Below are 15,149 nucleotides of genomic sequence, written 5' to 3' on the forward strand. Positions count from 1 at the left end.
GTGTTTGCTTGATGTCTTGCCCGTTCCTGCTCCTGGTGCTGAGTGGCTCAGAGCCATACCAAAGGTGCATTATCTGCAAAAAAGAAGAAGAAGAACAGAATCCATCGAATCCGTGCTTTGAAGTGTGCTTTTCCGTCCTTTCATTGTGCTGCGCTGCGAGCCAATAGTGGTTTGGTAATGGGAGTTTTGCATGGATCTCGGAAAAAGACAAAAGGGTTTTGTAATGAAAACTTTCTCGCTCCCTGGACTCGGCGCGAACGGGAATGGTTCATGCTAAAGGGATAAAAATTCCTTTTTGTGGATTTGTTGTAAATGTATGGTTGGTTGTTGTTTTTCAATAATATTACGCTTCGCGATGTAATTGTAAAAAGCTTACGTTCGATGAAGATTGAGTCTTCAATGCAAATAAATAAACGTTTTTTATTTTATTTTGGATTCTACTTTATTTTTGTGTATTTTTTTACATTCAAAACTTTATCCTTGTTTTGACACTGGCATTCATTGTGGTGTTTAAGCCCATGTGCTTTAAATATTTTATCAAAAACACTTAGAGGCGCTGAAAACAGGGTTTAATGTTTAATTAATTTTAATGCTTTGTGATTTGATTTAAACAAACAATTCAGTTTATCAAATCTTTGCGAAGGCTATGTTAATCTTGTTGTTTATTGCTTACACTGTGCTTGTTTTCACTTAAGTTTTGCCCTATAAATATCGTCCACTCCCTTGTCTGTAAGTAGGAGATCATCGTGACTGGAAGAAATGTTGCCGATCGTTTACTTACCATTTAACTAATCTACGCAGATTCAGTTACTTCCAGCTTCAAGGATGCTCTCCAACGCTCTCTAAGCTAGAAGTAGTACCCATATTTGGCCGAAAGTACCATTAACTATGCTGCCGTAATTGAAAAAAATCCAGAACAGCATGACTTTTATCCACTCTCGCACACAAGAATCATTTTCCGAAAAAAAAAAATCCCCATAACCACTTACCAACACTGCGTGCGGAACAAAAGGGCAAGAGCCCCAAAAACCCTTGCAGGCCAATTTTCGTGAGTATCGCGCACGGTACCACCCGTCCATGAGCAAACTCAATTTTACAGCCACGAGAAAGAATAAAGCGGGTGTCAGCAAAGTCACAACAGCTGATGGATGGCAATGGGCACAGGATCAACCCAGAAGGTTGAGCGGCTACCTAAAAGGGGCCATATTGTCCCAACCCTACCCGCAGGGTACGGGCAGGGGTGAGAAGTAGAAGAAAAAACTTCAACCAACGCAGGAACGAAAGGCGACGAGAATGACTCTTGAATATTAAGTAATCATTTATTTATATACACTTCGACCGTGCGCGCGCGCGTAACAAGCGTTATCTCATTTTGAAAGATTGCAAATTTATTCAGCCGGTACGGTGATAGGAGATAAAAGAGAAGGTGCGGAGGGGGGGGGGGGTGGGGGAGCAGTCACACACAAAAGGAAGATGTAAAATTGCCAGCTCAGATTTTTCTATTTGAAGGGCCGCACGCGCTTCAGTGTGAAACCGTTCCGATTTCGCAGCGTGGCAGCCTCTTCCCTGCCGGTGCGTTCTGAGGGGAGGGTGCCCTTTGGGGGTAGCGCTGAAGGTGAGCCTACACCGACGCCTTGGCGCACCGAACGGAGGGCGCAAGGGTCGGTTCGGTGGCGGGTGGTGACATGAAAAATGCCCACATTGTCATTTCTCTCGACGCTTTCGAGCATGCAACTCGTTGCCAATCGTTTTTCCCACGTACGGGCAAAAAAGGGAGGGTGGAACAAATGAATGGGCGGAAGGGAGCAAAGGAGGAGCAGGAAGGAAGGAAGGCCCCGATGGGCCAGATATTTATTTTGTCGTAGAGCTCATCCTAATTTATGGTGAAATTTTATTTGTCCCACTGCTGAATGGGCGACTTTTTTCCATTCAAAACTCCCCACATCCCTCTCTCTCTCGCTCACTCTCTTTCTCTCTACGTGAGAGCGGGTGTTTGTTGGGGTAAGGAGCAAATTGTATGGAAAATCAGGCGGATTTGTTTGGCCAAAGAATATGGTCGCACTGGAAGTGCATAAGGTGTGGAAAGAAGTGGGAAAATGTGATGAGTTTGCATTGGAGGTAATTTAAATCTATTCGAAAGATCGTAATAATGCTGACGGGAGCATATTTCAATACGGGAGCAAGGTAGCGGAGAATGGTGCAGAGCGAATGGAAGGGTATGGAGGGCAGCAGGGCATGATGTATTTAGAAAATAACTTTCAATAGTTTCCCAAATGACTCGCTGTCTTACTAGCCCGTACCAGTTTAGCTTATGGTTGAGCAGCCATAAATAAATTCCCAGCATCGGGGTATTTGAATTTGAAGCATAGTCACAGAACATTTCGAGGAAAATTTCAAATAATATCATTATTAATATTTTAAAGTAATTTCATAACCGTTCAAAAGACATTAGTAGTTATAGCTGTTATATTTAGGTAGGGACATTGAATTTAAATGACACTAGAAGCTTTGCACAAACTAGCCATGACGTAAAGGTATGTTCCTTTAGAATCTAGACACTTAATACAGGTTGTAAAATGAGCTATTTTCAATTTAAAATACGTTACGATTTTTCACTTCCGGAACCATATTGGACTTTGCTAGTGGTTGCGCAAATTTTGTTTTCAACACTTTCATTCTCATAACTAATATGTTCATAGCTATGGAACACTATTGAACTATTGAATAGTATGCTCTAATGCCTTTAATTAACTATGAAAAAGTTCCTAATAGCACCACTGGTGACCCTATTCAACATAAAACTAAGTTACCGAATTCTAGCGGAACGTTTTGTTATAAGCGTTATATATTTAATTATTGTATAAGTTGGATAATCAAAAATGTATTTTTATTTCGTTTTCGATGTACACGTCTACAATAATTTCCACTCCAAGCAATATACACTTACGAACGAAAAAACATTCCTTATCACGATGTGCATTAGCCGGGTTCTTCCTCACTCGAACGCAATCCATTTGTTGATTCTCTCCCACCTGTAACACGGCCGGAAGTGTGCTGTTGATTTTGAAAACCGCACGCCGAAGCTAGAAACAACCCAACCATTGTGTGTGTGTCCCCTTTCACTCGTGAATGGATTCGGACAATAAATCCTGTACACCCTGGTACTCGTGAGAGCCAAGGGTGGGCTTTTTCGAAAGTTTCCACTTCCGTTCCGGACGAATGGACGGTGCTGGCTGGACCTACAGCAAAATGCTTTCCGCCTCCGGCGGGGGGAAGCAATCCTAATCCGTCGCCTTTGTTCGCCGATTCCAGTATGTAAGCAGAGACGTATGTGTGAAATGTTTCGCACTATGCTCGAAATGGGCATTGTTTAGCTGAATGGGAATCGAAAAGAAGGGATCCGGATTGTGAAATTGTTGATGGAGCCTCCCTTGTCCGAAGGTGGCTGTAATTTAGGTAGCATTAAGACCGTCCGGTTCATGTTTTGCGCGGGAAAATGCAGACAAAAGAGGGCACTATCTGAATGCAAGTGTATTGGGCATTCTGCTGTCATTAGTGGGTAATATTAGGGAGTGACTGTAAAAAAAACGAAGTTTAAAGAGTTCAAAAAGAGGTTAAATAAAGATCAATTTGGTCAAAGATTAAAGATCAAGCATGTGGCGATTGAGTTATCAAAACTTGCCCTCGAATGATCGAGCCCTGCTTGTGTATCTTTCTCCATTGCCTTCAGCTGAGACAACATTCTCAATAGTTGCCCATTCATAGCTGGACGTGTTATTTGCCGTCACGTCTTTCCGCCTTTCTCCCGCCATCATGTTCGCCGCTCGGATCGGAAAACATTGCTGCAAAACCCACCGGGTGCGACGGTGCGATGGACTGTGCAAAATGTCAACCCTAAGAGTTCATCGTTTAGCTTTCTATTCGTGGCGCTCCGACCGGCACAGATTCAACAGACAGTGGTGGCTTCCCGACTGCCGGCTGCCATCGGTCCGTAAATATCGCACCCATTGCTGCTACGCTCCGGCTCGGATCAGCAATGATAATAAATCGCCGGTGGTCGTTGGAAAATAAAATAAAGCCACGGAAGCAGAAAAATACCGCAATCATCCGTCGTTCGTGATCGGTCAAGCTTCCTCTTTTAAGCCGGTAGCGAAGGGAGCTGGTGGACTGGCTAGTGTGTGGAGACGGGCGAAAAAGCTGTAGAGCTAATTACGGCGTTATTAGGACGGCTTGCCGAGCCGGTCGACCTTTTCTCGATGCTGGTGCTGGCGAGCGTACTTCCGGAGCACGTACGCCCCATTCTTGGTTGTTCGCTCTGTGACGGTGCGTTTAGATAGGCAGTTGGAGAGAAAAAAAGAGAACCCAACCACCGTGCAAACGAAGCCGAATAAAGCCTGGGTTGAGTGGGAGATTTCCACCGGAAGTGCAGTTTTAAGTTTGAACATCCGCCTCGAAACCCAATTACGTCTGCAACCGCAAACTGAAGCGAGCGCAGAAGTGTACAGAATGTATCAGTAAGCTTGAATAACTGTGCGAAGGATTATTTTAAGTGTTTTATCAACTTTAGTCTCCAAAAAAATCTATATTTTTGCATCAATTGAATGCTCTCCATTCATCCTGGAGTCTAGAGCCTTTTGTTTGCAATACAGCAACTTTCACCTCGAATTCGTCACCAAACACACATACACACACAAGTCTGTACATGTTTATGTGTGCGTTTTTTGGTGCGCGTTCGGTGCGCGTCTCAAGAGAAGCGTGGAATTGATTTTTAATAATCCCTGCAGGATTACCGTAATCCCAAATGACATCTCATCATTAGCCTGAGAGCTTTTGCGAGGCTCGACGAAATCAATCAGAACGACAGTGCTGACACTGGCACGCACGCACGCACGCAAACAGCAAAGACAAAGCCGCTGCGTATTCGCTCAGAGCGGTAGCGAACGTTCATTGGCAATGGTCCTCGACAGTCGATGTACCCGGAAGCGAGAACAAAAAACAAGTTGATGGAATAAAGTTGAATGTGTGCGTGTGTGAATTCGATTTTCTTTCTTTTTTTGGCAGAAACCATTGCCAGTCAGGTGAAAGGATGTGATCAAACATTTTAATTAATTTATATGTTTGCTTGGTTGCGAGAGGAGAGTGTTTGGAACTATCACTGGGATTGAAAATAAGGCTTGAAATTGATGGGAATTATTTTGGACTATGATAACTGCCAATCATATTTGCTGTATATAGTTTGTTATAAAGAGCTTAAATACCCTATGATTCAATTGGCTAGCAACTAGAGCACTTTTCTTTACCTCATTGAACCGATAACTCGACGCAGTTTCACCAGATTAACATCCCTTAAAACACTCACCTTGCTAATCTTTTAAACCAAAAAAGCAAGACGCATTACAAAGCTTTTCGTTTATTCAAACCTCATCCAAAGGATGACAGCATCAAACATTGTTGAATTATCCAAATTTGTGATAAAAGCACTCTTTACATATTTAAACCAAAAAGAGACCAGCGAATCGCTAACAGTTACAAATTCTCTGAAGCATCATGGCACAAAAGGATGCTTTATGCCGTCGAACCATGTTCCAAATTAATACTCCTTGTACGGAAAAATATTGTTCCTACCCTATACAAACAAGCTGATTGACAGATTTGCTACCACACCATAGCGCGGGATGCGTTTTGAAGGCATCGATGATTGTGCTGGCGAAAACAAAAGCACTCGAAACATAAACAACTCGACGCGTATCAGTGCCCTAAGGGGGTCGTCGGTAGTGAAAAGTACACAAACACATACAGTACAAAGGGTTGCTCGGGTTTGGAGATGGCAAATGAACGGTGTGCTTACATTTCAACCACACCACCATGATTCACAGCGACTGTGAGCACAAGCACATACACACACACAGCTATATACGACGTAAGTGTGAAGCCAATGAACCAAAGGCGAGCTTGGGTTGGGGTTATTGCCATTTTTTGAAAACATATATCTCCCGATTGCCTCGGTGCTGATGCAGACTTCATCTCGACTCTTTGCTCCTTGCGCTGTGTGCTATGGAATTGGATAAAAATATGGCGTAAAATAAATAAAAACATAAATAATAGCAACGGTGCTGCTCTGTGCCGTTTTTTTTGTTGGCGGGGTACAACAATCGACTGCGGAGCCATTTCCATCGCCATCAGACAAAAGAGCGCTAAGCTTGTGTAGGTTCAAAAATAGAAGAAAAATACAGAAGAGAAGACCAAGAGAAAACATGTGAAAAAACTTTCCTACACTTGGTTAAAATATTACACACACCCACATGCGAAGCCCCATTTTGGTGGCAAAAAATAATGGCCAAAGTGAAGAAAAATGTGTTGTGCAGCAAGCGAAAGCATCCCATCCCTCACCGGGCCACCAAAGAACGGAGTGAGTACAAACGAAAAGTGCAATAATCGCTTGTCTGGGTGGGACGAGGAAAAAAAAACACCCCAAATACAGCTAACAATTGCATTAAGGAAGACCAGTCGGAGGAGTAATGGCCACAAAACGTATCCCAATATGCTTGACCGCATTAGAAACGGTTCTTTTCGCTCGATCGCTTGGAATTGATCATCTTACCATTTGTTGCGGCATCAGACGTCCTCGTTTTTTTTTTATGCGAGTCAATCACTAACGTAGCAAATAGTGGTTTGCTTCGCAGCTTCTTGCAGACACTGTATTTAATTTTTACCAGTCCGTGCAACCGGGTGCGCCCACTGTTGCCTAGCGTGTGGCAGCGTGTGCACGATGACGCTAACGCTTTCGATACGCCGAAAACAATTTTTCACTGTCGAAAGGGACATGATCAGTACGTGGTACGGAAACTTACAAAATAACAGAACCAAAACAAAGACTAACGCCACCTCGTGGCCATTACACACAAGCACACACCGTACTCCGTCCGTAGTACGCGCACAGCGAAAGGATAACAATAAATGAATGGGATCCTTCCTGATGTTGCACCGTAGGCACTGGACTGTACTGGAGCTGCGGGAAGCATTTTTGCACCCCGGCCATGGTGGGGCCAATGCGAATAAATGGAAACTACAAACATACACACACAGACAGATACACACAAACCTGTGCACCATGTTTCGTGATACAATGGGACGAAAAAGTCGACAAAACAGGGTAAATCGCTCTATGAAAGGATCAACTCGTCTCTCGTGGCGCTTCTTTTCGGTGGACAGTGTGAAGCGCTAGCACGTTGCCAGGAGGGTAAAAACGTAGTTAATCCTATCGAAACATTAAATCTTCCTTTTCTTGTACCGATTGCATTTATGCTGCTGCTGCTGCTGCTGCTGTTTCCCTGCCACCCAAAAGCGTTTCGAGTAAAAAAGTCTAAAGCAACGCGCTCGTTCCGTGGAACGCAACAATACAACACTCGGCGAAGCAGCAGCAGCAGCAGCAGGAGAACACGGGCATTGCAGTTTTTCGCCCGGGATGCTTTTACCGTGGATTGGACGAACCACGGATACGAACAGAACGAAGGGGTTCTTTGTTTTCCCGCTGGCAATTAAGTGGGCAGGACAGGTCGGCACGAGAGTGCTTTCAACCGTGCCAAGTAGTGGCACTCAACGTGTCTATTTAGCTTAGGCGCAAGCTTTTGTGTACGAGCTCCCCCGGGCTCCACGGCTCGACTGGTGGAGATTTAAGCTGATGGCGTGAATTTCTAGCGTGCTCGAAGGCTGATACAATGGTGCCCAAATCTGTCAAACCTTACGGACGGATTGGCTGGTTTACAGTGTGGAAGGTGGCGTGAAGGATTTCAGCGTGACGGATTAGAAGGCAGGTAACGGTGCACAAGGCGAGATGCGTATAATAATCTATCCTTATCAAATCGGGTACGCACCAGAAGCTGGTTGCTGATGGCACATACTTGAAGAAAGTATGGTTTGAGCTTGAGACGAATTTTCAATTTACTTTGGCTTTATCTGATCCAACTCACGAAGAAGCTGGAAATTAAGACTTGATTTTTTTACTTAAAAGGTTACGTGAAATGTTCACAATCAATATAATGTATTGAATGCCCTCATAGATTAAATTGGCATGTGAAAGGCATGCAAAGGTACAAATTACTAAACAAGTGTAAACACTATCGAACAGAAGACGCATTAATCAGCTTCGTTTCAACATGTTCAAAACATTGCTAAAACAGATGTTGTTCTAATAATTCCCATACTTTGACCTCGTGAAACCTGCCAAATACCATGATACAAACTGAAGTAATAAAAACCAACTATTTCTATTCGATATTGAAACACTCGCAAAACGATGGCTTTTGCGATGGTGTGGCATTTCAATTTCCTTTCGCTACCATCACCTGGCGTATGTAAATTTTGACAGTCGCATTAAATCATTCTCGTTTGCCGCTCGCTTGTCGCTTCCCCTGCCCTTCCCAGCTTTGCTACACTTCTCTTTCCCCACCCCATACGAAGACAAAGTTCGGGCAGGTTGAACGGTTTCCAGGCACAGCTTGGCGGCTGCATTGCTGTAGCCACGTATTCAGCCCGGGCCATCGTCGGTGTGGTACATTTCAGCGTACCGGCGTATCAGACGAAGCACTTGAAAACAATAAATTGTACATAATTTAGATTTAATGGTAATGTAAACAATTTAAAATGTTCCTCTTTCCACTGGCTACCAGCAGAAGTTGGGGTTTGAGATTTTGAGCGTGTTGGAGCATGTGCTGGAGAGCGGGGAAGCATCGAATTTGAGCAGTTTTCGGTGAATGCATACCATGGAGGATCTTCTGAGAGTGTCTAGGGCCGCGTGAGAAGCTTGGAGGATCGGTGGTGGGTCGTTCTTTTGTATCAGCTATCTTGCAGCTTCCGATTCAATGTTTCTCGGCAGCGGGTCCGGCAAGTGGCACTCGTACAGGAATGATAATGGGATTGATGCTTCAGGAAATCGAAATGTTTGAAGCAGTTTGCTCAGTATACGGCAAACGTTCTTTAAGCTAGCGTTGTGTTTGTTAATTTAGAAAATCCGAAAAAAAGAAACAGAAATGAATGAGGTTGAATCCATTGAATTGAATGTTGAATTTAACTCATAGTATACTTTATTTTAAAACAAACAATTATTTTGGAGTGTCAGTAGAAAACATTTAGTGTTTGGAGAATCTGCTTAAGGTTAAAAAACCATTAATATCATTATATCAAAAGCTTCCAAGTAAGAGGAATACAGATTTATTTTCGTCAGACTCAGACTCATGTGTCCTTCATGCTCTCGACTCATCGTCAAACTATCTCACAAACAGATTTAGAAAAAATGTGAACATTCGTTTACACGTCGTCAGTACGCCCGAGATGTGGGAAAAGATTTCCCCAGATTTGGTTGAAGCACTAACTACCTACCCAACATGCCTAGCTAACACGCCATCGTACAGCTTTGAGAGCCAGCAAGAAGGCAAGAGAGCATACACACACACACAAAAAAACTCCACACCATCCCCAAAACCCCATTTGCGGAGGAAAGTTGAACCGAAAACAAACATCAATCATTTCCAGCTTTTTGAGAATCTCATTTACAACAACTTTTGTGCTTAAAACGCTGATTAAACAGCTTTTCTGCAACGGCGGCGTTCCGTGGTAGTGACGGTGCCGCTACCGTTCAACCGGTCGGCTGGAGAGCTTTTCGGCTGCAGCCCGGCAATGGCAGTGCTTTAGAACACCCGACTCTCGCACCCTTCGCAACACCGAACGGGGTAAACCGGGCACGGTGAAGAGTGAAATCATGACTGGTTGTACAAGAGGAAAAACTTCATCACAGTCACAGTGCCTCACGAACACTCTCTCCCTCGTGGCTTCACCGGGTGCGCTTGGTACACCAGACCCAACTGAAGGAAGCAACTACCCGCTCGTAGCCTTCTTCTCGTAGCCTTGCCAAATGTCCCCACCCCGTTACGCATTTTACGTCGCCGCCTCTGTCAGGCGTTTGAGGCAGTGCAGTGACGTTGGTTACTGGCCGGCCTGAGTACGAAAGCCTGCGAACGAACGGATGGATGTTACTTGCGCGCTCAGTTCCTGTGCTGGCCACTCATTTCCTTCGGTACCCTTCCGCAAGCAAAAAAAAAAAAAGCTTTCCACAGCGGCACAAGAAGGAAGCCATGCTCGAAGCCATGTAGCCTGGGAGTGGTAGTGGTGTGTTCCTACCGCAGTTGTACTGGAATAAATTTGCATAATTTCACTTTTTTTTTCTCTCTCCAACCGGAAGGTTATCATCAAATTATTCCGTTCGAAACTTTTCACCTTCCTTTTGGTACGGTCGGTTGCTCTCCCAACCCCCGTTACTCCGTAGTGCCTCTCGAGAATTCGTGGGTACTCTTTTTTCGGGTTGTCGTTTTCGTGCGCTGAACAATTTATCGTCCAGTTTACGAAGAGCAAAGGGAGGTGGAAGGCACGATTTGTTGTGGAAAGTATAGTTTTTACTCGCTGCTAACAACAAGTTAGCCCTGTTCTCTGCGTGTGTGTTTACGTTTGGATGTGTTTTTTTCTGGTGGAAAGTGGCCAGAGGACGTCAACCGACTTGATAGGACGCTTTCTGAGGGTTTCCACTTTTTTGTAATGCTGCAGAAAGTACTCCTTCCCGTTCCGATTGTTATGGTTGGTGTGTAGCGTTTTTGTGGATGGAAAGTTTTATGCGTTCATAAAATTAGCACCAATCGATGGAGGGCGTAAGCAATGGTGCTGCCAGGGATTGATGTTGAATGTGAGCTCTATAAAATGAACGATTTCAACGAGAATTGCGTCTGGCAATGCTCGATAGAAGAAGTCGTTTATGGATTACAATTAAAACAGAATTGAAATCCTAGGTACGTTTTTTTGAGCCATGAGATTGCTAATCTTAACTTTAAGCCATGAAAATACTGAAAACTTTTACTTGTAATACTAAAATAAGAATTCGTCTGTCTTGTTCTTCACCAACAGGAAACTACAGCACACGATGTCAAAGCGCAGGAAACTCGGCTACGGATGGTTTAGTTCCTTTTTACTCTGCTTTTTCGCCCTGACGGAGCTCATTTCCAATGGTAAGTAAAAGGTTGCTGCCACGAAAGCTCCCACCGAGCACTTCAAACAGGTCCTTCGTACGGCATAAACAGAAATAAACAGCGGAACTCCCTCACATTGACACAATTCGTCCCGTTCAGTTGCTGACCGAGTACCGCTAGAAACATCATTAACACAGGGAAAGGAAAACAGTGAAAACAGCACACTGCTGGGTACCGCTCTTCATCGACGATTCGCATGACCGAGGGCAATCACTTGCTGCAAATAACACCACCACCTGCCACTTGCTACGGTCCGTGGGAAAACCACGGAAAAGGCAACGATCAAATGGTGGTTTGATCCCGTGCCCCACCGAATTCGCATTGAAGTGTTCACCCGGGACGCACTGCATAAATGGCGTGTAGTGCAAATGATTATGACACGATAATGACGGATAATTTGCTCACTTACCAGGTGAACTCGTCATTCGGCCCTCGTTCCTCTTGAATGTGGGGGTGACCGGTATTGTAACGGCAAAAACATACAAATGCTGATGAAAACAAATTTTCCATTTTCACGTGTGTTAAACAAACGCTGACAGGTTGGTTTCAAGTTTTATAACTGTAAAGGATGCTATTTCAACGCAGAACATGTTATAGCACAGTTGCGAACTGAGTTCGTGGCTTTTCTCTAACCGTTCTGTGACCGTTTTCTTTCTCGGTCAAACGTCCTTTGCCCAAAACACACTTTGTCTCCGTACCCTGGTTGTGTGCGGAAGCGACAAGTTTGCTTAACTGAGATCGCGCATCGCAAATATGTAAAATTTAAAACATTTTTTTTTTGCTCCCGCATGCCAACGCGGCCACAGATTGTGAGCAAACGTACCACACAAGCGTGCAGTGTGTGCGAGACGCACTTTCATTACTTTTAATTGAAATGGCAGGAAACGTAAGGGCCCCGAGCGTGCCGCAAACGGGTGAGTGCTTGCAGAGAGGATTAAGTTTGTTGAGCTGTTTTTTTGTTCGTATCTTTCACATTCTCGAAAAAGTTATGAAGAAACGTTTTAACTCGACAGCAGCATCGTCCTCATCATCAGTGCCATCTACTTGTTTTGGTACAATTTGCGAATGTTCGTTGCTTTTTAGCCCGGAGCCATGCTTGAGCCTGGGCCATTTCCAGTTTGCCGACTCTTGTGTGTATGTAACTTTGACTCGATTCGGGCATGTAAACATTGTACGAGAACACACACATGTGTATGTGTGTATCTTTGCGTTTGAGGCTGATGCCTGTGTGTGCACGTTTTAAATGTAAAGTTTGACGCAAAAGCGCTTAACCAACAGCGCGACCTTTACAAATTAGTTTAGAGAAAAAGCGTCGCAGAGCAAGAAAAAACATCCACCAATGTAATTCATTCTATCGCTAGTTTTATTCGTCAATTCATTTGCGTTAACCAAATCCCTTCCGATGTCTTCCGCAATCACGTTAGTGAACGGCATTGATTTCCGCCTCCTTCTTGTGGAAGATCATCGTATCGAGGTAGTACATGTTCGGCGTGAACCAAACCTTCTCGTCGATCGGACGATCGAACGGATAGCCGAACGGCAGCGAATCGATGTAGCGCGCACCGGAAGCGACGCCACAGTTGAGCGTGTAATCGTAGCCCTCGTGCTGCGGCACGGCCGGCGCATGGTACGGCGACACGATGAAGTAGAGCTGGAACGGCATGCCGCCCTTCTTGCCCTTGGGCAGCATCAGGCGGGACGGGAAGCCGCAGTGCGCCTCGGTCATGTCGAGCGGGAACTGGCGCTTACCGTTGTACGCGTCCATCACCCACTTGTACAGCTCGAAGTACGGCGTGCGGTCCTGCACGTACAGCGGGAACTGGGTCGACTCGCGGACAAACACATTCTGGCCCTGCTTGAACTCCCACTCGAACGTGTCGAGCAGCACAAAGTTCTCGCGGTTCTCGTTCACACCGTACGCGTGCCCGTACTGGTCGTACTTCGGGCCGAGGTACATGCGCACCACACCCTTGACCGGCTTCTCCGCGACCACGCTGTACTCCACGGTGAACGGCATATGGTTCAGGCGCCACTGGCGCGCCTTGATCACAAAGTCCTCGCCCTGGTAGTGGGCGATCTTGCCGAACTTCTTCATCTCGCCCGCCTTCATCGAGCTCTCGTCGAACACTTCCACGTCGACCGCGTTCGTGATGTCCGCATCGGAGCGGTCGAAGTACGTCACCAGCTTGTCGACCTTGACCGTCTCGAACTTCAGCTCGCCGAAGGTCAGCTCCTCCTTCGTGTACGGCTGCAGATGGTCCTTGAACTCCCAGTACCACTGGATGATGCGCTTGTACAGCTGGTAGAACATCGGGTCGCGCAGGGACGTCTCGTAGTGCTCGAGCACACCCGGCAGCACCTTGTGGTTTTCGAAGTGCTCGATCGATCCGCCCAGCAGGATGCGCGCGAACCATCCGACGTACTTGTAGAACCGGCTGTTCACACTGTCCGGGTTGGACTGGATCAGGTTGCCCAGGTACTCGACCGACTCGGGCTTGGTCAGATCGACGTGGCGTCCGTCGGGCAGCACAATGTAGCCCAGATCGATGGCCTCGCGGATGCGGTGCTCGTACTCCACCACCTCCTCCACGTCTTCGTAGTGCTCCGGCGTGTACACCTCGTAGTAGTTGTCGCGGGACGGGAAGCTAACACCGTTGTAGTAGTGCATGTTCGGGTAGTACCCGGTGACGATCGGCTTGAACCACGAAAACTCCGGAATCGTGCCGAGATCGTTCGACAGCCGCTCCAGGTAGTAGCGGGCGAGCAGCTGCTGGTGCTTGAACAGATACAGCTCACCGCGGCGATCCTTGTACAGTCCGTACTCCTTGCCGCCCATCCAGAACGGGTAGTCGGCGTGGAAGTAGTAGTAGTACGTGTTCAGTCCAATGTCCTCCGTGAAGTACGACACCTTCTGGGCGACGTTCGTGTGCACGTACCAGCCGGTGTAGTTGGTCGGGATGACGACCGTGTACACGTCGTCCACCTTCTTCACCCCGGGGAAGCCCTGCATCTTGTACTGGGCCGCCTTCTGGACCACCTCCGTGTTGAAGAAGTAGTACGGGTAGATCTCGTACGGTGCCGGCAGCTCCAGACCGGCCAGATCCTTACGGTGCAGCACCGCCACGGTGACCGCGTACACAAACATGCCCTCGTTCACGTGGAAGCGGGCCCAAACGACCGACTTGTAGAACGTCTCCCAATCCTTCGCGTAGTAGAACAGATGGAACAGGGCGATCGCCTGCTCGCGATGATGATCGTCGAACACGGAGAAGATCTCGTCGAACGGCAGCAAACCGTGCTTGTACAGCGTCACGAACTCTTTCACCGCCTCCACATTGGTGTACTGGTCGTAGTGCTGCTCGATGTCGTACGCCTTCGACACTTCCCACAGCTCGGTGTGCACCTCGTGCTGGTGCACGTGCTGGAACACCTCCAGCATCTGCTTCTGCTTCACCAGGAAATCTTTGTCCGCGTAGGTTACCTTGCCTTCCGGCACGACCACGTACCCAGCGGCTAGGGCCGCCAGGCTGAGCAGTGCTACCACAGTGAGCCCCTTCATGTCGGCTGAACGACTATACTTGCACCGGACAGAGGCGAACCGTGCGTTTTTATACCGTTTCGCGATGCAATCCAACCACCCTGGCTATCAGTCGGCTGGTGATAATCGTTGAAGGTGCCCGCTGTTTCGGTGGTTCGAGAACGAAGGCAGGTGTAAATGGGCATAATAACATGCAGAAGGCTGATAAAGGAGCATTCCCAAAGAACTATATAAAGTAGGATGATTTATGTGGCCTTGCTTTCAGCACTGAATGTCTTCAGGGGAAAACCTGCGGAAACGTTGCTGACTGACTTTTATCGCACATCGTACCCGGCAATGGGTCAAGAGAGTCATTATTCAATTTCCAATCCCATTCCCATTTCAGTCTGCATAAAGTGTCTCCTGAGCAAACACTTTCCACTTGGTCTGGCTGTGTGTGTGTGCTCTTTTGTAATAGTTCCGCTCTAACGATTAAAGTCCAGCATAGGTAGTAGATCACAAGAGACCATACTAAGGATGGAACATCTTCCTGAATCATT

At 46.3% G+C, this 15,149-nt stretch overlaps 2 protein-coding genes across 8 annotated transcripts in view; one reads left to right on the plus strand and one right to left on the minus strand.

Moving 5' to 3' along the window:
- The window catches only part of LOC1281513 (uncharacterized), a 179,594-nt gene that overhangs the window by 150,373 nt on the left and 14,072 nt on the right, over window positions 1-15,149 (plus strand). For all 7 annotated transcript variants that reach the window (XM_061644099.1, XM_061644103.1, XM_061644102.1 and 4 more), the window contains one exon: window positions 10,951-11,051. In XM_061644099.1, the coding sequence (XP_061500083.1) occupies window positions 10,951-11,051 (101 nt within the window). The remainder of the gene's footprint in view (window positions 1-10,950; window positions 11,052-15,149) is intronic.
- On the minus strand, window positions 12,418-14,658 carry LOC1281514 (hexamerin-1.1-like). Its single transcript, XM_321436.6, has one exon. The coding sequence runs from the start codon at window positions 14,629-14,631 to the stop codon at window positions 12,493-12,495; it is 2,139 nt and encodes a 712-aa protein (XP_321436.6). The 5' UTR covers window positions 14,632-14,658; the 3' UTR covers window positions 12,418-12,492.

This window comes from Anopheles gambiae, chromosome 2 (assembly GCF_943734735.2).
Source record: "Anopheles gambiae chromosome 2, idAnoGambNW_F1_1, whole genome shotgun sequence".
Lineage (NCBI taxonomy): Eukaryota > Metazoa > Arthropoda > Insecta > Diptera > Culicidae > Anopheles > Anopheles gambiae.